Genomic DNA, 23,114 nt, shown 5'->3' on the forward strand with positions numbered 1-23,114 from the left:
GAAGGGAGAAAGCTGTGGGAGCTGGGAACACCCACTGGATACACCGTGCCCACTCTCTAGCCCCTTCAGCTCCAGGGATCTGGACTACGGAAGCCCCAGGCTCTTGGATCCTACAGCCCCCAGGGTAGGGCTAGAATGAGGACAGACCTGGGAAGAGCAGGGTGAGGTATGCCTGGACTAGGACTAGAATGTGGTCCCCCCAGGATTCACTTGATACCCCTCCTGGGGAGCTAGATGACATTGTCAAAGAGCTGCATGGATCTCATGATGTTCTCATCCTGTGGCCATGATGTAAAGGAGGCAGATTGTAGAGGAAAAGAAAGAAAGAAAGAAAAAAAGAGCTTGTTAGAGACACGGAGGAGGACACTGAATCAGAGATGGGGATGTTCAGAGGCAGAGAGGAAGGAGACGCCCAGGAAGAGTTGGGGAAAGGGTGAGCCTCCCCTGGTCTTGAAGAAACAGGACTGGAGTGTGGGGGTTAGAGACGGGGGTGGTAAGCTGTCCAAAGGAGCCTTTTTCTGTATCACTGACTCAGGTTCAGACCAGGGAAATGTAAAGGGCAGGGCCTGTACCTTTTGACAAGACTCAATGAATTCCTCGATGGTCACCACACCATCCTTGTTTCTGTCCATCTTCTGCAAGAAGGTGGTCAGGCAGTGAGACAAGAGGGATGGCAGGAGAGAGGCAGCAAAACTCAGGTAAGCCCCCGCTGGTTCCAGGCCTCCTGCCCGTCCGTCCCGGGCCCTCCAGCCTACCCAGTCCCAGGCACCTGGAAGAAGCTCTCCACGTGCTCCCTTGGGGCCTCCTCCCGGAGCGCAGGGTACGTGTACTTGCCCATCATGTCATAGATGGACTTCATGATGTCTAGCATTTCCTGTTAGGCCAAAAAAGAAGGTCCCTCCTCAGAGCCCCCAGCCTCCAAACTAAGAGGCGCAGGCCTGTGGCAGACCTCATCAGCCCTTGCCGCAGTTACATATGTGGGTTGTTTCCTTCCTATGGCCTTCTGCACTCCCCCCCCCCCACATCCCGCAGCCCTTCAGCGGCCCTGCACCTCCTTGGTGATACAGCCATCCTTGTTGAGGTCATACAGGTTGAAGGCCCAGTTCAGTCTGTCATCTATAGTTCCCCGAAGAATCACCGACAAACCAGCCACAAAGTCCTGGGGAGGAAACAGGGGGGACTGTGTCTTCAGGTAGCCTGCACCCAGCCCTTTCTTTGGATCTGACCTGGAGATCCTGGTCCTGAAGCCCCAGCTCACCTCAAAGCTGACTGAGCCATCATGATTGGTGTCAAAGGCATTGAAGAGAAAAGTGGCATAGGTGCTGGAGTCTGTAGGGTGAGTATGAGAGTATCAGACCGGCTTCCAGACAGGACTTCCAGAGAGGGCTTCCTACCTCTTTGGAGCTTCCCTGCCCTTCATCACCCTGGCATTCCCAGCGCTCCAAACCCTCTCCCCCCTCAAACCAGAGATGGACAGGGGCTTCCCCTGGGGCCTTGTCCCCTCACCTCCTTGAGGAAAGAACTGGGAGTAAATTTGCTTGAAGTTCTCCTCATTGACAATGCCACTGGGACATTCCTGGGAAGAAAAGAACAGGCTGAAGAACCAGGAAAAGAGCCCCCTTCTCTTTAATTCCCTTCCCCCACCCCCCAAGAACGGGAGATTCCCAGAGAGGAAAATCCTCCCGCCTGGGCAGATAGCAAGATTTCTTCCTCAGTGCACAGATAAAAACCTTCAAACTAAACCCCGAGAACTTCATTTTTTTTTTTCTTCTTCCAGTACTGGGGATGGAACCCAGGGACATTCTACCTCCAAGCGCCACCCCCAGCCCTATTTTTTATTCTTTATTAGAAGTGAAGTCCCCAGCTGGATTCCAGCTCACTCAAGCTATCCAGGCCATACTTTCTGGGAAGCCCTCTCCAGTCCCGCCCCTTCCCAGTTCAGCCCGCCCATCCACTCACATTCTTGAAGCCTCGGTAGAGGACCTGCAACTCCTTGCGTGTGAACTTGGTTTGCTCCTGCAGCTGCTCCAGACCCTCGGGCCGGTGACACACAGTAGACAGTTCAAACTCATCCTCTACGCTGTCTGCGGGGAGCGGTGGGGGGACAGCCGCGCCTCAGGCCCGGCCCTCGACCTCTCTCCAAAAATCACTGACCCATATACCCTCTTCCTTATCCCATCTTTGGCTCCAGAAACTGGCCTGCCAGTTCTCTGGACACTGAGCCGAGGACATGGTGTCAAGCAGTGAAGACGCTGGTCAGCTTCGAGGTCTACTGGTGACCGAGGCCAGGCCTGGCCCCAGAGCCAGGGTTCCAACACAGCGCTTGCCCCCGGCCTTTGATCCCTGTTTGGAGGGTAAGGCCCCAGCCGCATCTTCGTCCCAAAAGGGAGCAGTGCGAAGCGGGTTCAAGAGCGGGCGTCTGAGGGTCAGCGTTCCAGGCTTCTCAGGACCAACTCAGACCCTCCAGCCCCAGACCCCCAAGCCCCGCCCATCTCAGCCATGCCCGAGCCATGCTCCGCCCAGCTCCAGCCAACCCCTGTCCAGACCCCAAACAGAGTTCCTTCCCTTGCCCCCCCTCTGGCCCGCCCCAGCAACCACAGTCCAGCCCCCAGGCAAATGCCCGCCCCGCCCCCATCAGGACAGTGAGTCACCTGGGTCCAGCGGGCGGGGTCTGTGGGGGCGGAGGGAGGCTGGGGCTGCTAATGCTGGAGGGAGCGAACTGTCACCGAGAAAGCGGAAGACCGGCCCACTGCAGACCCTCACCTCGCCCCTCACACTCGCAGCACATCTCACAGACCTGTGCACAACGCGCACACCCCAGCCCCGTGGCAAAAGCACACGCGAAGAGCACAGACTTACACGAGACGGAGCCCACGCACACACGCCCCCTTCCCAAAGCCTATCATCTCCCGCGTGGGACCCATCAAACACGGACTCGCTCAAATAGCTAGAAAAAGGGCCTTCATAGGCTTGCAACATTCAGAATGATCCTATGAGGTGGGCACAGGTCACCTACAGACAAAGCGAGGTCACTCAACTCGAGGTCACTCAGCTGGGGACCAGGCTGGGACAGAAAATCCAAGTAACCTGGTGTCTGGGGGAAGGCGGGATCCACTCTCCACACCTGCAACCGTCCTGTCGGGGCACGGGCGACTTACATCTCTAGGTCCAAAACGTACGCAGGGACAGGGAGGCCGCAGAGGTGCGCACACTAACCCAGCTAAGCCACACAGACCCCATCTGCCGGCTCCTGGCCCTGCCACACTACACGCCCAAACGCCCGGGCCGGCTCCGTTCCTGCAGACTAGAGTCGCCCAAGCATTCTGACCAAGCACACCCGCCTCAGCCCAGCACAGGAGCCACGCCCACGCACTCAGGCCCCCGGGCCCACCCCGCACGCACGCCGCCAGCCACGCCCACACACGCCCCCACGCAGCAAGGCCACGCCCACTCACTCGTCCCGCCCCCACGCACATCCCCGCAGCACGCCGCCAGACCACGCCCCCGCACTCCCCCCCGCCCCTCACGCACGCACGCCAGACCACGCCCACGCACTCCCCCCGCCCCTCACGCACGCCGCCAGGCCACGCCCACGCACTCGCCCCGCCCCGCCCCGAAGCACAGGAGAGGCACTTGCTTTCACTGACTGAGGGCAGGGCTTGGGGCCCGCAGCAGGGCAGCAGCTTGAGGAACCGCTGCTTCAGCGCTTTTTTAGTGGGCCCTGGAGGGTGGCCTGGGAAGAGAGAAGACCCCAGGAGGACACATTAACTCCCCCGTGCCTCCTGTTCCCTTTCCCCTCCCCTCCGGTCACAAAGCAACCCTAGCTGGGGCGGGGCTAGGAGAGGAACGGGGAGGAGGGGTGGAATGGCGAGGGTAGCCGGGGCCGGGTTAGGGAAGCCTGCCGGGTCTCACAGGCATGGGAAGTCGTAGGGGCAGGGCTCGGGACGCTGTGTAACGGGTGCGAGGCAGCGAAGGGAGAGGTTGACGTGGCCTGGGCCTTTGCTAGCGCGGCGCCCTGGGTTGCAGTGCCGTGGCTGGACCTCACAGGGTGTTGTCCGACCTAAGGAGTGTCCGGGCGGGAACCTCCACGCCCACACGGCAGCAGGCATGCACAGTGACACGGAACGATACTACGGACAGCTCGGTACCCTGCGCTCGCACCTGATGGCTTAATTAGCATGCTCCACCACACAAGCTCTTGGCACTTCTTAAGGCAAACGTACACATGTGACCTAAGTAAAACAGGACACACATATGGAGGTCCATATAGGCCATCTCACACCCAGCATGCTCAAACCACACAAAAATACACAATGACCCTGGGACGTCTTAACACCATGACACCATGACAAATGTCAAGATTACCTGACATACCCATAGATGCCTGTGACCTAGACACCTGACATCACACCGCACCCTCGGAGGCTGTCCTGGGCACATCTACTCTCCTGTAACTCCTCATTCCAAGGCACCCAGAATCTTCCTTCCAAGGAGCAGGGTTCCTCATCAGCTAATTTACCTAATCTGTAAGTGTGGCTGTTTTCTTCCTTCCCATATGGTTTGAAGGCAAAATAGTGAGTTTTAAGGCAGTAACGGATCTTGGAGATAAATATTTGGTGTATGCGGGGTTACCTAAGGCCCATCTTCATGGCTCCTCTGTCGTCCCTTTCCTTCCCCTCCCTGTATTTCTCATGTGTCCTGCAGCTCTAACGGCTCGCAGGGTGAGCGTCAGCATTACTGTGTGTGAATCTCCCAGCTGCACCCACCTCCAGCTTCCTACTCCAGTCTCCCATCCCTGAACCTAGCACACTAATGATAGCCTCTGTCCATCCCTGGAGGGCACTGCTTCCTACAGTTACTTCCCCACCCCAGTCCCCAGCTCACCCCAGCCAGGCTCCCAGGAGGTAACTGAAGTTCTGGCCTCTTTCCCTCCAATCTTCCTCACCTCCTCCACCCTCTCCACCTCAGGAGCTACAGAGAGAAGGGAGGGAGGCAGGGAGGCTGTGGGCCAGCCAGGGGATCGATGGTGGCCTGGCCCTTGGCCCAGGGCTCCATTAGCCTGGACTCTGGTTTCCGGAAGCCGGATTATGGCTGGGGCCTCTGATGGGATAGTCACCAGACCGGGGGTTGGCTCTCCCGCCTTTCCTGCCCCCTAGGTCCCCTGCCTACTCACAAGCCTCAGTCTCCTCTAGTCTCCTTTGAAGGTGAGAAGAAGGGGATCCCTTCAGTCTATACCATGCTGAGGCTCCCCAGATGGCTTTTCCCCCAAAACCACCTCCAGCTTCCTATGCCGGAGCCCCCCCTCCAAAGTCTAAAGAAGATGGCAGGTTAGAGCCAATTGATTTCATTCTTTTTGAGATTGGATGAGAAGAAGCTCAGCCCAGCCTCCCTCCCCAGTTCATCCAGGTCTAAACCTGTTTTCTATCCCAGGATCTGCAATAGACGATGGATAGTGCTCTTACTGAAACAGCCCCAGAGTGGCCAATCCATAGACTGTCCTCCAGTCCCCAGCTTCTGCCACATCTTTCCAGTTTTCCCCTGTGTGTATCCTACACCCCCCCCCCCCCGATCTTGCCTATCTTTCCTGCCTTTGATAGGCCTGGGGAGCAGCTATGCCATGGAGCTGCACAGTTCTGGTGGTGAAGAGGAGGGGGAGACCAAATCTGAGAGGGAGGAGGCAGAAGTGTTTTCCTCTTACCTCAATATCACTCTACCTGCTGATTTTCAGGTGGGATAGGTAATTAACTTCCTACTCCCAAGGTCGATGCCTGGGAGACCATTCTGTCCTTAAATCCTGAAAGATTGGAGAGGCTTGGGAAGCAGAGCCCCTACTCGGATCCACTCCTCATTCCCCAGCCAGAGCTGAACCTTGAATGTCTCATGCAGTGTTCCTACTCCCATCGCTCTAGAACCACTTCCACCCCAAGCCTGGGGAACGGAGCTGGCGACACTCAACCTGATGCCTGGCTTGGGTATGGTCACATCCACCACCTCACAAAACCATACGTCCTGCCTGGTCATCCTGACACATGCAACCACATATCCATCATGCACACAGGCTTAGACAAGCACATGCTTTGTCCTCTCACATATATGAACACACACTCACAACCCATGTCTCACACATGGAGCCCCTCACACCTGCACAGATGAAGGTGTGAGGAGTCAGTCACGTCTTCTTTGGGACGCTGGCTCCGAAAGGGACTCACCAGAAATGTGGTGTTACTCAGGATCCCTGGAACCTCTCCCCTTTAAACACCTCTTGTCATCTCCAGACTCTCACCCCCTTAGCACCCCGATTCCTCATCTCTACACACCAGCCCTCCCAGGCTGCACCCCAAACACTTCTCCAGGTCCCCTCCTCCCCTTCCCCCAGAGAACTCTTCAGGGCCCCCTTTTAGTTTTCCCAGATGTCCTGCCCCCCCAGGCTGTTTCTCACCTGCCCTAGATACTATCCCAGCACCTACCTGCTCACTCTGTCCCAGTCATGAAGAGGGTGCCACCCCCTCCCAGACACTGCAAGGCAGCCGACCCTACAGCCAGCAGCTCAGACCTGCCAAGGTGCTTGGATTACCTTCCAAGGAGACGGGCTCAAAGAGGCCAAACTGCTCCAGGACCTTGACAAACAGAGCGAGGACCACGAGCACAGCAACCATCTCCAGCCCTTCCAGGTTCATGGCGGGCCGGGGGCATGGCCCCTGCCGGGCTGGGTCTCAGGCACACCCGGAGGCAGCCTCACACCACCTCCCCTCAGGCTCCCCAGCTAGGACCGCCGGCACCTCCCTCCTGTCTCCCGCCCTGGGTCTCCTCCCTCTCCCCCTCCCCCCGCCTCTGTCCCACAAGCCTCCCAGCCACAGCCGCAGCCTCCTCCTCTTCTTGGGGCCACCCTCAGCCTTTGGACAGGTACCTCCAAGGGAACTTTTGGCAAGAAGAATATGGGCCAGAGGAGGGAGGTAGTGACCTGCCTCTGTCTCTGAAGAGAGCATCACCCAGACACCCCGTGACCACTCAGTGTCACAGGGAGGGCGGCAGGAGCAGGGAAGGGCAGGCTGCAGGTGTGTGGGAGGCTGTGATGTGCAGGTGTGGAGGTGAGAGGCCCAGTCTCCTGGTCACCTTACAAGCTGACAGGCTCCAGGATGCCAACTGCTCCTAGGCGCACAGCCACCACCTCTAGCCCTTTCAGGTTCTTGGTAAGGGTCGGGATATGTTATGGGCCTCTGACTGTCTCTTTGTGTGTGAATTACTGGGTCTGTCACTATGGGAGTGCACACGTCCCCTCTTATGTGTGTCTGTGTGTGTTTACATGTGCCTACGCACCTGTCACGTGTTTTGTGTATAGTTGTTAGGAATCTGGGTTTCTATGGGATGGTAGTGTGGAATGTGTGGGAGTTATTCTTAATGTGTATGGAGGTAAGACCTGTTTTAGTAGGGTCGTGGAAAGCGGGTCTGAAGTGTAGAAGGCACAGATGTGTTGTGTAATGGGTCTATGGTGGTGTAACTGTGTCAACAATCATGTGAGAATATAAAGGGTGGAGAGAAGGTAATGACCTCTCCTGTCAAAAGGACATGACCAACATCGATCTGGTTGCCATGGAGACCATGTGGTGGAAAGCACTTTCTTCCCACAGGCCACAGTCAAACTGAGGCCCAAGGGAGGGAGGATTAGGTCCAATAGCCAGGGCAGGAAAAGGCTGTTTACCCATTTCATGACCCTCTGGGGACAGGACTTACTGTGGCTGTCAGGTGCCAGAGATCTAAGTTCTGTGGGGATGGGGGGGGGACTGTGTTCTTCCTCTTCTTTAGTCTGGGACCTCATCCAGTAGATGCCTAAGCCTAACCAGCTCCTCAGGAACTATTTGTTATGCTGAAGGAGAAGCCCAGGATAGGAGGAATAGCTGAACCCTTGGAGGCAGCCTCTCATCCCTCCCCCAGGATAGGAGGAATAGCTGAACCCTTGGAGGCAGCCTCTCATCCCTCCCCCAGGCCTACCTCCTCTTCCGGCTCTGCTCCTTCCTGGTGGTGTGTGTGTGTGTGTGTGTGTGTGTGTGTGTGTGTGTGTGTAAGGGGCTGGGAGAAGCCTGCAGAGCCAGTGAGGCCAACACAAGGGCCCCTAAGTTACGAACACTGACTACCAATGCTGGCCGGCAGTGACCAAGTACCCACCGTGCACTTGGTCGTGTTCTATATGCTTAAAAGGCAGCACTGTTATCCCATAGTACAGGTGGTGAAGCTAAGTTAAAGGCAGGGTAAGCAAATCTCCAAGGCTAGAGTCTCAATTTTTTTTTTTTTTTTTTTTTTTTTTTTAGTGGTACTGGGGATGGAACCCTTCTACTTCCAGGTTACACTCCCAGACCTAGTTTTTACATTTTATTTGGAAACAGGGACTCTTAAGCCAGCAAGGCTGGCTTCAAACCTGCATGATCCTCCTGTCTCCACCTCCCAAGCGTGGAGATTACAAGTGTGCACCCCCCGCCCCCCAGCCTCAGAGTCTCAATTTTAACCCCGTCTGATTCTAAGCCTGCACTCTAAATTGCCGCACTACACTGGCTCCCTTCTTAGAAAGCTTGTCCACCTAGGAGGCCCTGTTTAGGGGAACTGACCCCAGGGTGCCATCCCTCTTATCCAGCTCTGGGATGAGTGTCTTTCAGTCCCAACCCAGTGTGTGTGTGTGTGTGTGTGTGTGTGTGTGTGTGTGTGTGTGTGTGTGTGTGTGTGTTGTTCTAGTTGAAGTTCACTGGTCTGCAGTTCTACATGACCACCACTGGGGGTCAGCTGTCCACCTCACACCACATCTTAGCCCTCCCCTCTTCCCTGACTCCCCTACACCAGGCTGTGGGGGATACTGTAGGAAAGATGTGCCTTCCACAAGTTTCCTCTGCTCGCCCACCTCCCTCGGGGGTGGGGGAATCATTCAGGGAGTACTTTCAGTTTCTAATACCTTAGAATAACCAGCAAATACCTCCCAATGATTTAAAATTCCACCCCTAGCATTTAATACCTCCCCATCAACAGATCCCTTTGTTTCAGCCAGTTTGGCTGCCCCACTGTCCCCAAAACACCAAGCTCAGTCCTATCTCTGTATCCCTGCTCCTACCATCTGCCCTCTGGGATGCCCTCCTGTCTCCTTTACCCTATTCTACCCAATAGTTCGTTCGTTCGTTCTTCTTTCTTTCTTTCTTTCTTTCTTTCTTTCTTTCTTCCTTTCTTTCGTGGTACTGGGGATGGAACCCAGGGACATTCTACCTCCAACTACACTCCTAGCCCTGTTTTTTATTCTTTATTTTGAAACACTGAGTTGCAGATGGCCTAAGTAGCTGAGGCTGTCCGCGAACCACCATCCTCCTATCTCAGCCTCCCAAATGCTAGGATTAAAAGCATGTGCCACCATGCCAGGGCTCATCCGCAGCCCTATTCTTTATTCTTTCTTTTCTTTTTTTTTTAATTTTTGGTGGTACTGGGGTTCCTGGAAGCCCTTCTACCTCCAAGGCTATACTCCCAGACCTATTTTATTTTTGGAAACAGGGTCTCTTAAGCCAGTGCGGCTGGCTTGGAACCTGAGCGATCCTCCTGTCTCCGCCTCCCAAGTGCAGGGATTACAAGCGTGCGCCACCACGCCCGGCCCTTTATTCTTTGTTTTGAAACAGGGTCTCACTAAGTTACAAAGGGCCTCACTAAGTAGCTGAGGCTAGCGGGGGGTGGGGGGGCACATGCTTCACTTCACATGCTTGTAATCCCAGCACTTGGGAAGCTGAGACAGGAGGATCACACAGGTTCGAAGCCAGCCTCAGCTGCTTAGTGAGGCTCTCAGCAACTCAGTGAGACCCTGTTTCCAAATAAAAAATATAAAACAGGCCTGGGAGTATAGTCCGGAGGTAGAAAAGGCCCTGGTTTCCACCCCCAGTACCACACACACACAAAGTAGCTGAGGCTGGCTGCAAACCTACAATCTCCTGTCTCAGCCTCCCAAGTACTGGGATTACAAGCCTGGATCACCATGCCTGGCTTATTTTTATTTTTTGCAGTACTGGGGATTGATCTCAGGGCATTCTACCTCTGGGCTATACCTCCAGCTGATTTATTGTTCTTTATTTTGAAACAGGGTTTCACTAAGTTGTGCAGAGCTTCATTCACTATGTAGGCGAAGCTAGTTGAGAACTTGCGATCCTCCTGTTTCAGCCTCCCAAGTACTGGGATTACAAGGTTACGTTACCACGTCTGGCTTATTTTTACATTATTATTTTTTTTCGGTATTGAAGATTGAGCCTAGGAGCATATTACCTCTGAGTGATATCCCCGGCCCGATCTTATATTTTTGTGTGTGTGGTACTGGGGATGGAACACAGGGGCATTTTACCTCTGAGCTACACCCCAAGCCCTGTTTTTTATTCTTTATTTTGAAACCAGGATCACTGAGTTGCAAGGGGCCTCACTAAATAGCTGAGGCTGGCTGCTAACTGCGATCCTCCGGTCTCAGCCTCCCTAATGCTGGGATTACAAGTGTGTGCTACCACACCCAGCCTTCAATTTTATTCTTTATTTTATTTATATTATTATTATTATTGTTGTTATTATTATTAATTATTGGATCTGGGGATGGAACCCAGGGGCATTCTACCTCCGAGCTACACCGCAGCCCTAATTTTTATTCTTCATTTTGAAACAGGGTCTCAGTTGTGGAGGGCCTCACTAAGTAGCTGAGGCTGGCTGCAAACCTGTGATCCTCCTGTCTCAGTCTCCTAAGTACAAGTATGTGCCACAATACCTGGCTTTACTTTTTTTTTTTTTCAGTATCAGGGATGGAACCCAGGGGCATTCTACCTTCAAGTGACACCCTAGCCCTATTTTTTACTCTTTATTTTGAAACAGGGTCTCCACTAGTTGCAAAGGGCCTCACTAAGTAGCTGAGGATGTCCTCAAACCATGATCCTCCTGTCTCAGCCTCCCAAATGCCGGGATTACAGATGTATGTCACATAGCCTGGCTATTCTTTTTTTTTTTTTTTTTTTTTTTTTTTTTTTTTTTTTTTGGCGGGTCTGGGGATGAAACCCAGGGGCATTTGACCTCCGAGCTACACCCCTTCCCTATTTTTATTCTTTATTTTGAAACAGGGTCTCACTGAGTTGCAAGGGGCCTCACTAAGTAGTAGCTGAGACTGTCCACAAACCGCAATCCTCCTGTCTCAGTTTCCCAAATGCTGGGATTACAAGTGTTCACCACTATGCCCGGCTTAGTCTTTTTATTTCTTTGAAACAGGGTTTCACTGAGTTGCAAAGGGCCTTGCTAAGTAGCTGAGGCTGGCTGCAAACTGTGATCCTCTGGTCTCACCCTCCCAAATGCTGGGATTATAAGCGTGTGCCACCATGCCTGGCTATTCTTTATTTTAAAATAGGGTCTCTCTAAACTATCAAGGGCCTCACTAAATTGCTGAGGCTGGCTGCAAACCTGCAAGCCTCCTGCTTCAGCTTCCCCAGTACTTTGATTACAGGTATGCACCACCATGCCAGCCCCTTTTTATTTTTTTATTTTTTGAAGTACTGGGGATTGAACCCAGGGCATTCTAACTCTGAGCTACACCATAGCCGTACTGGCATTAAAAGCCTGTGTCACCATGCCTGGTACCAGCCTCTTTTTAAAAAACTTTGTGTGATTCTGGGAATTGAACTCAGAGGCATTCTACCTCTGAACTGCATTCCCAGACCAAATATTTCTTATTTGGAAACAGAGCTCCACTAGGTTGCTGAGAGCCTAATTAAGGACAGCCTGGGCAATTTGACCAGACTGTCTAAAAATTAAATCAAAAAGGTTGCGGATGTATCTGTATCTCAGTGGTAGAGCACCCTTGGTTCAATCCCAAGTAACACACACACACACACACACACACACACACACACACACACACACACACAGAGTTGTTTTCCAGGCTCTCCCTGTTTTCCATTCAGCGGCTTAATCCTATGAGAGCCAGTGCCACTGGCCTTAGCTTATCATCCAGGGGAGTGAAATCTTGAAGCACTTCAGGCACAATGAGATCTCAAGGCAAGAGGATCTTAGGGCATTAGGTTGGTCCTTCCCAGATCCAGCAAATCTCATCACAGAGATACTGCTATCATTTAGTCACTTCAAATGACTAAATGACACTTCAAAACTAGAATACTACTGCCTTGTGGAGGAACCCACCCTGTGCCACTTGCTCCCCCACTGTTACTCAGCCAGAGAGGGCCCCCTTCTCGCATCCCCCTCAACCCACTCCATCCCCGGATGAACCAAGAGACACCGCAGCCCCCAGCTGCATCAGGTGATTAATGACCTCCCTGGACTTGGCGCTATTTTGGGTTCTTGAAGTCATGCCTGCAATGATTGAGAGCTGGCTCTGCCTGGCTCCAGCCATCTGTCACTGGAGACAAGCCCAAGCAGGGGTTTTGGGGGACACATGCTCCCCAAGAGATTTCCAAGCATAACTTTGGCTCAGTCGTGTCCCCCCTCCTGGGGGCATATGTCAGCAGGCCGTATGCCTATACTCTGGATAAGCATGGAGAGACCCAGAGAATTATAGATTCCAAAGTGCTTTGGGGCCAGGCTGTTTCAGACTCTTTGAGATTAGGTGGGGAAGGGGTTCTTGGCTCATAGGGCTTGTGGGCCCTAAGAAATCCAAGTGAAGGTATGCACATCTCAGCAGTGTTGTATGATACTCGCGATCCACATCTCATAAATTTCTCACTATCATACCTCAGAAGGTGATCCAACCCCCCCAACACAACCCGAAAGCACCTGACTTTAGGCAAGTCCAGGGATGTCACCCCAGGATGCACAGCCCCAGCTACCCCAACTACAGGGACACACAGCCTCAGTGATACGCAACTTGGCAACACACAACCCCGTTAATACAGATGCCCTATAGAGACAGAACACTGACGTTCCATCCTTGCTTGGCACAACCCTGCCCAAACTGGCAGGCTGGAACTCACTGAGTTCAAGTGGGTCTAACCCATCTCAGGCATTGTTCCTCTGGACACTGCTGATCCTTCATCTGAAGACCCCCTTAACCAAGCATTGTCTGGAGGACTGTGCCTTCCCAGCTCAGCGGCAGGCTCCCTCCTTTCATCCCCGTGCCCGGCTCCTTACTTGAGCCTCCCCTACCACCTCTGGTGAGACGCCTTGTCCCCTCCACCATCGTGAGGGGCCCTGATGACCGCTGCCCCGCTCCTGTCTTCTCTGAAGATCCCTATCCCTCCACTGCTGTCTGGGATCTTGCCCTTTACACTCTTTTCTTGGAGGGAGCCCGCTCCTCCATGCCTCTGAGGGGCCCTTCTCTCCCCCATCTCTGTAAGGCGCCCATCCCACTCCTCTCACTTTTTGAGAAGTCCTGCCCCTCCCGCCCCTCCTCATACCTGGCGACAGGGACCCAGTCACCAGCTGGTAGAGCGATCTTGCTGCCTGCCCCAACGGGCTTCGGCACCTGCGGGGGCAGCGGTTCATGGCTCTTCCCTAGAGCTTTGTGGCCGAGCTCCACCCCCAGGACCCGAGGGGGCGGGCCACAGGTCTCCGCCCCCACCCCAGCCAGCCCTGCGTGGGCTGCGAGGGAGGGCAGGATCTCCAACCCTGGACCATTCTCATTTTCTGGCTGCCCGAGGAGAACACAAGAACACACCATGGCCCCATCATCTAAGCACCTGCCCGCAAAGTTCCCAGACGGGCAGGTTGCAAGGGCGGCATGTTCTCTCCCCACATCCTTCTCTAGGAACACTCTGTGGATTTCTGGTGGGGAAGCCGGGTACACACGGGCTTTGGAATACGAGCTGGACGGGAAATGAACCTTTTGTTCCCCTTCTTCAGCCCCTCTTCTCAGTCTCCCCCCGCAGGTTCCCCTCCCCCATTTTGGCACCGAGATGCTGAGGGGTAAGAAGACAGTTGTCATGGCAACTCCCCATTTCCGTACTTCCTGAAGCAATCGGAGGAAAAGCAGGAGGGAGGAGGATGAGGCCAGCGTACCAGAGGGGCAAAGGAGAGGCGGCAGGGCTGCGCTCCCACTGTTATCTGTTATCTAATTTCACGCCCCGTTTTCTCAAAACTGTGCAGGTGCAAAGACTGCCATCATACGGTGGCTCCTGGCCAACCGCGCCAAGTAGAAGTTGCTCATCCCTTAGTCTCTGCCCTCATCCCTTTCCCGGACTCATCCCCATATGGTTAGGCTTAAGCCCTTCTAGGATCTCTAATACCTTCAAACTCCGGAGAAGGGACACAGGAAAAGCCACAGTCCCACTCCTCCGACTGGAGCCGGCTCGTGTGTGTGTGTGTGTGTGTGTGTGTGTGTGTGTGTGTGTGTGAAAACCCTACACTTAAGAGGAAACTCTTTCGAACCTCCGTTGCTCACTTGCACGTATGGTTCCTTTAAGCCACACGGGGGCACTCCACTCCCGCAAACCATACTTATGGCCGAAGGGACCGGATCTCCGGCCTGGCTACTCGGGTTCCAACTCTCCCCCAACTTTCCTGCCCTTTCCATGCATCTGCTCCGACAGGGCCGCCATTGATAGCAGATTGTCTGCACTGTGCTACACTGCCAAGCGGCCCAGCTGGGCTGGGAAGACCGAGGGTTAGGCTGGGCGTCTGTGGGACTAGCATGTTCTTCGCTCTAATAAGTCTTTCTCAGCTCTGATTTGAGCTTGGGATGGGAGTGGTCTGAACGGAGGTCCTAACCCAAGATGTCCTGAGGCACAACTTCAGGGCCGCTTTCTGGCAGCTTGGTAGACTGGGATGATGGGGGCGGGGAGACGGAGCCTGTCCCCACATCTGATCTCAGGAATCCTGCCCACACAGCGAAGAGAAGGGGAGGCCGAGTGAGTTCAGCACCGCGGACAACGTCTCCCCTGCAGGCTGAAGCACAGGCAGCTGGGGAGCGCGCAGCCCGGCCAATTGTCCTTAATACTGGAGTCTCAAACCCTTTGACTTCGGTTATCAGCCCTCCACGAAGCGGAGAGGCCCTGGGAGTCCTATGTCTACTTCTCAAGTTATTGTAGCTATTTACAGCAAGGATGCTGATGACCTGGATCACGATTCTAGATGCTTGTCAACATTTGATATTCCCACTGGAGGGCTTGGCAGGCAGGAATATTCCCCATTTTACACATAAGAAAAAGTGAAGACAAGAGAGCAAAAGTCATGTAGCTAGTACACTTGGACTGAGCTCACAGAGGCAGTTCACCTTAAAATACAAGCGCTTTCCTGTTCCTGCCTAGCGGGGAGAGAGGCATCCACTAAGGGGAGAATCAACGACAGCACTAATGTGACTAATGTGTTAACGAGGACCCCTGGGCCCTTACTGCCCTCAGGGATCCCGAGGTGGGAGTGGGAACAGAGGTCATAACAGAACCACATAGCTGGACCTTTGGAATGCTACTAAATCTGAAGCAGATCTGGGGCACTTCTGGCAGTGTCCTACTCTGCAGCCTCTGCATGAAGGCTCTGCCCTCTGGGGTGTCTTGGTATTGTAACTAGGGACCCCAGGAGTCAATGAGTGGAGAGACACTGGCTCTCAAGGCACCACATCCTAGCCCCCTCCCTCATTCCCAGGTGCTGACTTGAGTCCACTTAGGAAGCACAAGGATCACGGTCTCCCCTACCTCTCCAGCGTTGTTTCAGCCTTAGGGGAGTCTGTCTCCCTCCTCTAATTCTCAGCTGGAGTTCTTCAGCGGGTTGCACAGGGACACGCACACATATACACACAGATGGAAATGTACACAAGTTGACACGTCAAACACATAAACACATGATCTACCTATGCAACCCTGGCATACATAAACGCCCGAAGCACTGCTCTCACATACCTCCCCAGAGTGGGAAAGAGAGGATGTCTGGGCAGGAAAGTGGTTTAGGGGAGCTTAAGGGGAGCCGCATGGTACTTCCCAGGCCCAGAGCTTGTAGCTCTGGAGGGAGGCAAGAGGCTATGTTTTCTCAGGGGTTTAGGTGAAGTTCTGAAAAGGAATGATGGAGTTAAAGAGTTAGTTGTAACAATGATCTGAGTAATTTTTTTGGGGGGGGGTAATTCACATTAACCAAAGCTTCCCTTCAGGGTCAGGGGCTAGACAGGGTGCTCCTGGGAGCCAGTTTGGGCAGCTGGACACCAGGGTTCCTCCTTGGGTCTGCTGGGCTATTGCAGAAAACTGGGGAAGCAGTGGGGTGCACTAGAGTCTCCCATTCGCACCGGGAAGCCAGAGAGGCAGCAAGGTTAAGAAACATTATGGATACACCAGAGTGCCACTGCAGGCATCAACCGTGAAAGCACACAATCAGCACCAAATGCAATCACAAGCCATCACACAACACAACACACTTCGACAAACACTCATGCCAGGAGGTTCAGTCTGTGAAGTCTTAGAGACATATTATCATACCGTGAAACCCTGATACATTCTGGTAGCCACACACTTCAGATGATTGCGCAGCCAAAGCACACAGTTGCACATTCAACAGGGACACATGGTCAACATAACTTCAGCGCGACCAGGGTCCTACACAGCCTTCCTCAAGCATCTGAAAGCTCATACAGTCGCACTGCCATGCACAATCACACTCACCCTGGCTGTCACCAGGCCCGGGGCACATGGCAACCAGCTGTGGGAGGCACGCACACATGCATACACAGACACACACAAGAACGACAGGCGCTCACTCACGTAACACCTCCCACTCCAGACACATTCCCAGCCCTGTGTCACACACGCCCACACCTGCTGCCTCTCCACACCTGCCCCACCTGCTCCTCCCCCACCCCTATGGGACCTAGGCTTGAACCCCAGTGTCCTGCCGCCCAGACAGCCGGGAGGGGGGCCTGGGAATGGAGCATTGAGCGGGTATGGACCAAGCTAGGGTCAGGTAGGTGGAAGGGTCTGGGGGATGGAACCTAGCCTCCCTCCAGCGACCCCAGCGCCACCGACTTACCCGTGAGTTGGTCGTAAGAGCCGTCCAGATCTCGGGAATCGGACAAACTCTCCTTGCGACCCTGGCCCCGCATGGCCCCCGGCGCCCCCCTCCCGCCTGGGCCGTGGGAGGGGGCGCCAGGTGGCTGGATAGGGCGCTCACACGGCGCCCCCTGGCGGGTAAGCACGCTGCCGGACTGGGGGTCAGAGGCGTCGGGACGGTTGAGTCCGGGAACGTAGGGGTCTAGGCCCCAACTAAGGGTCCCGGGCCAGGAGCGGAGGCTTGGGCTGCAAGTGAGCGCAGAGCCAGAGCCAGAGTGGAGCTGAGCGCAGAGCCTGAGCCGAGCCGCCTCTCCTCCCGCCCCCTCCCCCGGCTGTCACCGCCGCCTCCCCTTTTTGGCGCTGCCGGGATTGGCTCCCCCTACCCCCGCCCCCCACCCTCCAGAGATGGGGGAGGCTGCCGGTGAAAGGGTGAACAGGAAAGTGCGGGGAAGAAGGCTAGCTCTTCAACAACACTACCCTCTAAATCAGAAGCCAAGGGGCTTGGGATTGCTGGACAGAGCTGGCTCAGAGGGGCCCCACTAGGAGGAAACCCCGCCCCCAGTTCTCAGGCACCTATCCCCTCACCGGCATGTCAGTACCCAGCACCGTCTGGGCAAGTCCCCATTCGGTCTGACTCCTTGTCAGCGTCTATTTTCTCTGTACCTCCTGCCAGTTCCAGCCAGCCCCAGTCCCACCCTGCTCCAAGCAGGATGGGGATGCAGAGAACAGTCAACCCAGCTTCTGATACAGGCTCATCGCTGCCCCACGGACAGTTTTTTCTTCCTCCAAGTGCGGCAGGACGCCAACTCTCACCCTCTCCAGGGCCCTCCTCACTCTCAGGGCCCCTTCTTTCCTAATTAATGATCCCCTTGGCCTTTGGGAAAGATAAAAACTGGTGAACTAGATTAGTTTCTCAAGACTTCAGATTTCCTTGCTTTTATTCCTTTTTACTTTTTTCCAACTTTTCTGCCCTTCTCTTGTCACCTGCCCCATCTAGATTCCTTGTTTTCTGGTCGACTTGGGAGAGCTACTGGAGTTTGGGGATCTGAGTGAAGATACAGACTGGAAAACAAATACCCTTTCCTGGTAGGTGGAACTCCTCCTCTGAAGGCAGGGCCCAGAGCCCTGCTCGCTGTCCGTGTCTGCATATCCACACAACGCTTCCTGGGCTCCGAGCTCAGGAGCACCATCCTACCACAGGGATGGGTGGATGATGTCTGGGGGTCTCAAGGAGTATCCTGCTGAGAGCAAGGGCTTCAGCTAAAGTGACCCTAGCACACGTAATCTCTTCAACTAAATTTCCAAACACTTAATCCAATCAACCCAGCAGAAATTATGGCAATAATTATGGCCTAAGATGAAGACAGGCAGCTAAAAGGGCTCTCTTTGGGAGCAATGCTATCCTCCTGGCTCTCCTCTGACTCTGCAGAAGCCTCCATAGACCTGGCATAAAGGCTGGACATGGGCTAGGAGTTTTTGGAATAGGTGTATATGAAGGAGCAGGTTGAGATGGGCCTTTATAATGGAGGACAAGGAGTCCTCTGCTTAGTGTCCTATGTCCTAGACCAGCCTTAGTTCACTTTAGGAGAGGTTGGCAGGAATCCAGAAGGGCCCGGGCCTGGCTAGCCTCAACACCACCAAGTTTGGAGATAAGAGAACTTTTTTCTCCCTTCTCCCATCCAGAGGGAAAAGGAGGTTACAACCCTGTGAAACCAACTGGCTTCTAGTGGCCAGGGGGCTTAGACAAGGAGAGTCTATAGGACAGACATGGCCCCTTAGCCAGATGAGATCAACACCTGGGAGATTACCTTAATTTTTTTTTTTTTTTTGCAGGTCTGAGAATGGAACTCAGGCATTCTACCTCTAAGGTACATCCCCTGACCTATTTATTTATTTTTTATTTTTGGTGGTACTGGGGTTCCTGGAAACCCTTCTACCTCTGGGCTGCACTCCCAGACCTATTTTTTATACTTTTATTTGGAAAAAGGATCTCTTAAGCCAGCAAGGCTGGCTTTGAACTTGCATGATCCTCTCTGCCTCCCAAGTGCGGGATTACAAGCGTGCTCCACCATGCCCGGCCCCTGCCCTATCTTTTTTAATTCTTTATTTTGAAACAGGGTCTCACTAAGTTGCAGAGGGCCTAAGTAGCTGAGGCTATCCGCAAACTTTGATCCTCCTGTCTCAGCCTCCCGAATGCTGGGATTACAAGCGTGTGCCGGCACACCCAGCTTTACCTTAATTTTGTCTTTTGAGAAGTGAGGCTGGGCAAAAGAGTAAATTATGGAGGGGGGGGGAATAAGAGACACATTAAGAAGACTGTCCCACACAAGTCAATTTTTAATAACTTTGATTTGCCACCAGCTCCAGATCCAGCTGCTCTGGGGTTTATCACCATGGAAAACACTAAATGCCCCTGGGTGAGTTATCCATCCATCTGGTGATCAGTGATCAGAGATAACCTGGCCATGGTCTCTTAAGTACCTACATCTATGCATGACAGTCTGTTGGTAGACTCTCTGAATCTAGTACATATCTGCTCCATGCTGGAGCCAGAATCTGGTTCCCAGGGGAGGCAAGTATCCCAGAGAGACTTGCAGCCAAATGGATGGCAGCTGGAGAGGTCCCACACCTGCTCTCATAGCTGGGTTTCTGTGCTTGCTCCAAGTCTTCCTGTGCTGGGAGGCCTATACAAAGTGCTTTAAAAAGGGAGGCTCTTTCTGAGGCAGATGTGGGATAGAGATAGCCTACAGTGGTCCCATGGAGGCTATCCAAAGGAAGAACAAGAGATTTGCTTTTGGTCTCACCCCAAATATGGGAAGACAGGATGAAGGCCCTATGCCCACTGCTCACCGGCCTCTTCACATGGAGGGCACCCTGCCCCCACCAAGTTCTCTCCCTCCCAGGCACCAGACCAGAGCAGGGACAGATTCCTCCCCAGAGGAAATTCTCAGGCAGGCTGGATGTAAACAACAGCAGGGTGAGGGGGTGGAACAGTGGAGGGGAGCTCAGCAGAGGCAAAGGAAGGCTCCCAGTGGGAGGGGTGGCTGCGGAGATGGGGAGACTGCTGGGAAAGGAACCGGCAAAGTAGGCACCTTGAGGGCTCCAGAAAACCTGTCAATGTTTATTTCACGCACACCCTAAAGACAGTTTAAACCAGACTAAAATTGAAAAAATGAAGGTTGTAAGCCTATTGTGTTGATGAGTCAATGGAATGGAAGGCAGGGGAGGCTAACTGGTACTTCTCGTGCCAAAACTGAAACCCAGGAAGTGGTGGCCAGACAGCAGAGCACTAAGCAGATTCCAATTACCTGGCTTCTCATAGGAGTGAACCTTGGATTTAGAAAACAGAATAAAGGTACCCTGTTCCTACCCTACTCTAAGTCTAAGCTAAGAGTCCTATTGACTGGACAGAGTGTCAGTGGGGACAGGGGACACTGATTTCAAACCCAGCTCAGCCTCAGGCCCAAAGGAAGCAAGGTGTGGCTTAGCATATGTCTGAGAATTGATTTGTTTTCAGAAGTTAAGGAAAGCTGTTGGTCTTCAGGCTGTTGGCATCACCTGAGGCTTGCCCTGCCAGCTTCTGAAAATTAGTCAGAAGCCACAACTTGTAATTTCAATTGGAAATGTGAAGGGATGTCCGGAAAACCTACCCTGGAAGTCTCCACATTCTTAGATGCCTCTCCCTTTGCCCACCCATTTCTCCCCAAGTAAGATCATTCCCAGCTTGCCGCTGCTATCCAAGCTCCATTGAAGTGTGGTGTCACCAAGAGGACTCGGTCTCTGGGTTTCTCTCCAGCCTTGGAAGCAGCCCCCTCTCCCCCTTGCTCCCTCTCCAGCCCGGGGGGCTCATAAGTAAGCCAGTCAGTGGCTGTCAGGTGGGCACCGCCTCAGGAAATAGTGGAGAACTCCTTTAGCAGGACCTCTTGGCTGAGCGTGTGGAAGGCCAGGTTCCTTCGGACGTTGGTGCTAATGGATCGAACCTGGGAAAGTTGGGAGTAGGGAAGAGGCACAGGAAGAGAGAAGACAAGAGACAGTTGATTAAAAATAGTAGAGGGCAGCCAGGCATGGTGGCGCACGCTTGTAATCCCAGGATTCGGGAGGCTGAGACAGGAGGATTGAGGTTCGCAGATAGCCTCAGCTCCTTAGTGAGGCCCTTTGCAACTCAGTGAGACCCCGTTTCAAAATAAGAAATAAAAAATAGAGCTGGGGTTGCAGCTCAGAGGTAGAATGCCCCTAGGTTCCATCCCCGTTACCACAAATAGTAGAAGGCAGTACCCAAGGCATAGGGCCAAGATGCAACGATGACTGTGTGGGCAGGGAAAAGACCTGTGGAAAAGGGCTGAGAGGGCCAAACTCCCTACTGTGATAGGATTCCATAAGGGATCTAGCAAACTGTAAGGAGGTTGTTCTGTGGGAAACCGGGGTACACTGAGAAACAAAAGGAGCAAGGAAGAGAAAAAGAATGTGTGTCTGCCCTGGGTCCATAGGTCCAGGAGTTTTCCTTCAATTTCTGCTTTACTCTAGGACAGTTAATAAGGAGCAAGCAGCATGGCAAACAGCAGGCAACTCAAGCTTATCGGCTCCCAAGTGGACCAGACCTAGTTTGCTCCCTATGCAGAAGGGCAGACAGGAGAACTGAGGATGGTAGAGGCTAGCACCAAAGAGTCTCCAGACAGCTCCTTGAATCCTCCTTCGCACCCCTCTTCACCTCTCCATAGCTAACCCGTGTTAACTGCTGGCTCCCACATCCACATAAAGACTTGCCACTCATCCCACAGAAACGACTACCTGCTATCTCCTATGTTAGCTCACCCCAGAGAAGTCCTGGTATTGTCACATCTGGGTCAGAGCTGGGCTGTGCTTAGCACAAGACTCACTGTGGACATGGTGTGAGGAAGAGAAGTTATACCTCAGCAGGTCTGAGGCCATGGAAATGGGCAGAGGCCTGTGTGTCCTGGTTGCATCCCCAGCCAGGATAGTGGGATAGAAGAACTATAAGGAGACTAAGCTATTTCTGACAGCAGCTCTGAGGCCAGGGCAGGAGAGACCAGTTCTGTGGAGATGCTGACTGGGAAGGGGGTAGGAGGCAGAGCCAATGTGTACTGGCTCCAGGTGGCCAAGGGTGGGACTGTAGAAGTTGAGTGACTGGAGGATGGGAGTGGGTATAGGGAGGGAAGACTAGAGAACTCTAGAAGGGCACTCAGAGTAGGAGCCAGTTAGGAATTTAGGAAGAAGTGACTGTGTAAAGAGGAGAAGAATCAATTACTCTCATTAGCTGTTCTGAGAACAGGATAAGGGGCAACGAGCCAGAGCTGCCACTGGGAACACACGTCAAACTCCAGGCCCGGCGGGAGCAGTACAAAGGCTGTCTCCATGGCTGCAGAGGAGGGTAACACTGCCTCAGGAATAGTTTCTTCTCTTACAGCCTCATCCTGCACTGCTTTGGCAGAGAAGTTTTCTACTAGAGCCCTGAAGACCCAGCTAGCCTTGTTTTACCAGCCTGTGGTAAATGCAGTTGTTCCTTACATGTCCACCTGCAGCAAAACCCAGCAGCTAGAACGGGCCCCAAGAGGCGGGCAGAGGGGGGCAGGGCGCTTACCAGCTCTTTGAAGAAGGCTGCTTCTTTGTGCTGCTCTGAGTAGCGCTCATACTGGTCCAGGCCGTCCTGCAGCTTCAGCGTGAGCGTGTCGTAGTTGGCTCGTACCACCTCTAGCACCTGGAGAAGGTCAAGAGTGAGGCAGGGTTTGGGTCCCCAGATGACAGGTCACTCAGCCTACACTGCTGCCTGATTGGGATTAATTTAGTCTAGGGTGACACCCTCAAGAGACCTTGCTACTTATCATCCAAGGAAAGCCTGGCCACAGGAAAGGAATCCTCAGGTTTCTGGGATACTTTCTTTCTTTCTTTTGGTGATACTGGGGTTCCTGGAAGCCCTTCTACCTCCGGGCCACACTCCCAGACCTATTTTTTATATTTTTATTTGGAAACAGAGTCTCTTAAGCCAGCGCGGCTGGCTTTGAACCTGCGCCATCCTCCTGTCTCTGCCCTCTGGAATACTTTCTAATCCCCCCCCCCCACCGCCCTCCTGACCAGCTCAGGCTGGCCACCAAGGCTGTTTACTGTGGGTCTGGTAAAAGAGCATGAGAAAAAGGGACA

At 53.6% G+C, this 23,114-nt stretch overlaps 2 protein-coding genes across 8 annotated transcripts in view; both read right to left on the reverse strand.

Annotated features, from left to right (window-relative positions):
- Nucleotides 1-230: 230 nt before the first annotated feature.
- On the reverse strand, nt 231-17,011 carry KCNIP2 (potassium voltage-gated channel interacting protein 2; the record flags this gene model as incomplete). Of its 7 annotated transcripts, none has more annotated exons than XM_080694956.1 (10): nt 231-278; nt 573-635; nt 770-874; nt 1,052-1,159; nt 1,259-1,329; nt 1,507-1,576; nt 1,960-2,084; nt 2,652-2,749; nt 3,634-3,733; nt 16,939-17,011. In XM_080694956.1, the coding sequence occupies 10 exons, from the start codon at nt 17,009-17,011 to the stop codon at nt 231-233; spliced, it is 861 nt and encodes a 286-aa protein (XP_080551082.1). The 7 variants fall into 7 exon arrangements, with proteins under 7 accessions (XP_080551082.1, XP_080551084.1, XP_080551083.1 ...); XM_080694958.1 differs by having other exon boundaries at nt 2,652-2,696; nt 3,623-3,733; XM_080694957.1 differs by having other exon boundaries at nt 2,652-2,705; nt 3,623-3,733.
- Nucleotides 17,012-20,845: 3,834 nt separating this feature from the next.
- ARMH3 (armadillo like helical domain containing 3) overlaps nt 20,846-23,114 on the reverse strand; it is a gene marked incomplete at its 3' end in the record, with an annotated part of 257,318 nt that continues 255,049 nt past the window's right edge. Inside the window, exons 25-26 of the mRNA XM_080693692.1 lie at nt 22,558-22,674; nt 20,846-20,938 (exon numbers count right to left, since the gene is read on the reverse strand). Coding sequence (XP_080549818.1) covers nt 20,846-20,938; nt 22,558-22,674 — 210 coding nt within the window. The remainder of the gene's footprint in view (nt 20,939-22,557; nt 22,675-23,114) is intronic.

The sequence above is a fragment of the Muscardinus avellanarius genome, assembly GCF_963383645.1.
Source record: "Muscardinus avellanarius genome assembly, chromosome: 4".
Taxonomy (NCBI): Eukaryota; Metazoa; Chordata; class Mammalia; order Rodentia; family Gliridae; genus Muscardinus; species Muscardinus avellanarius.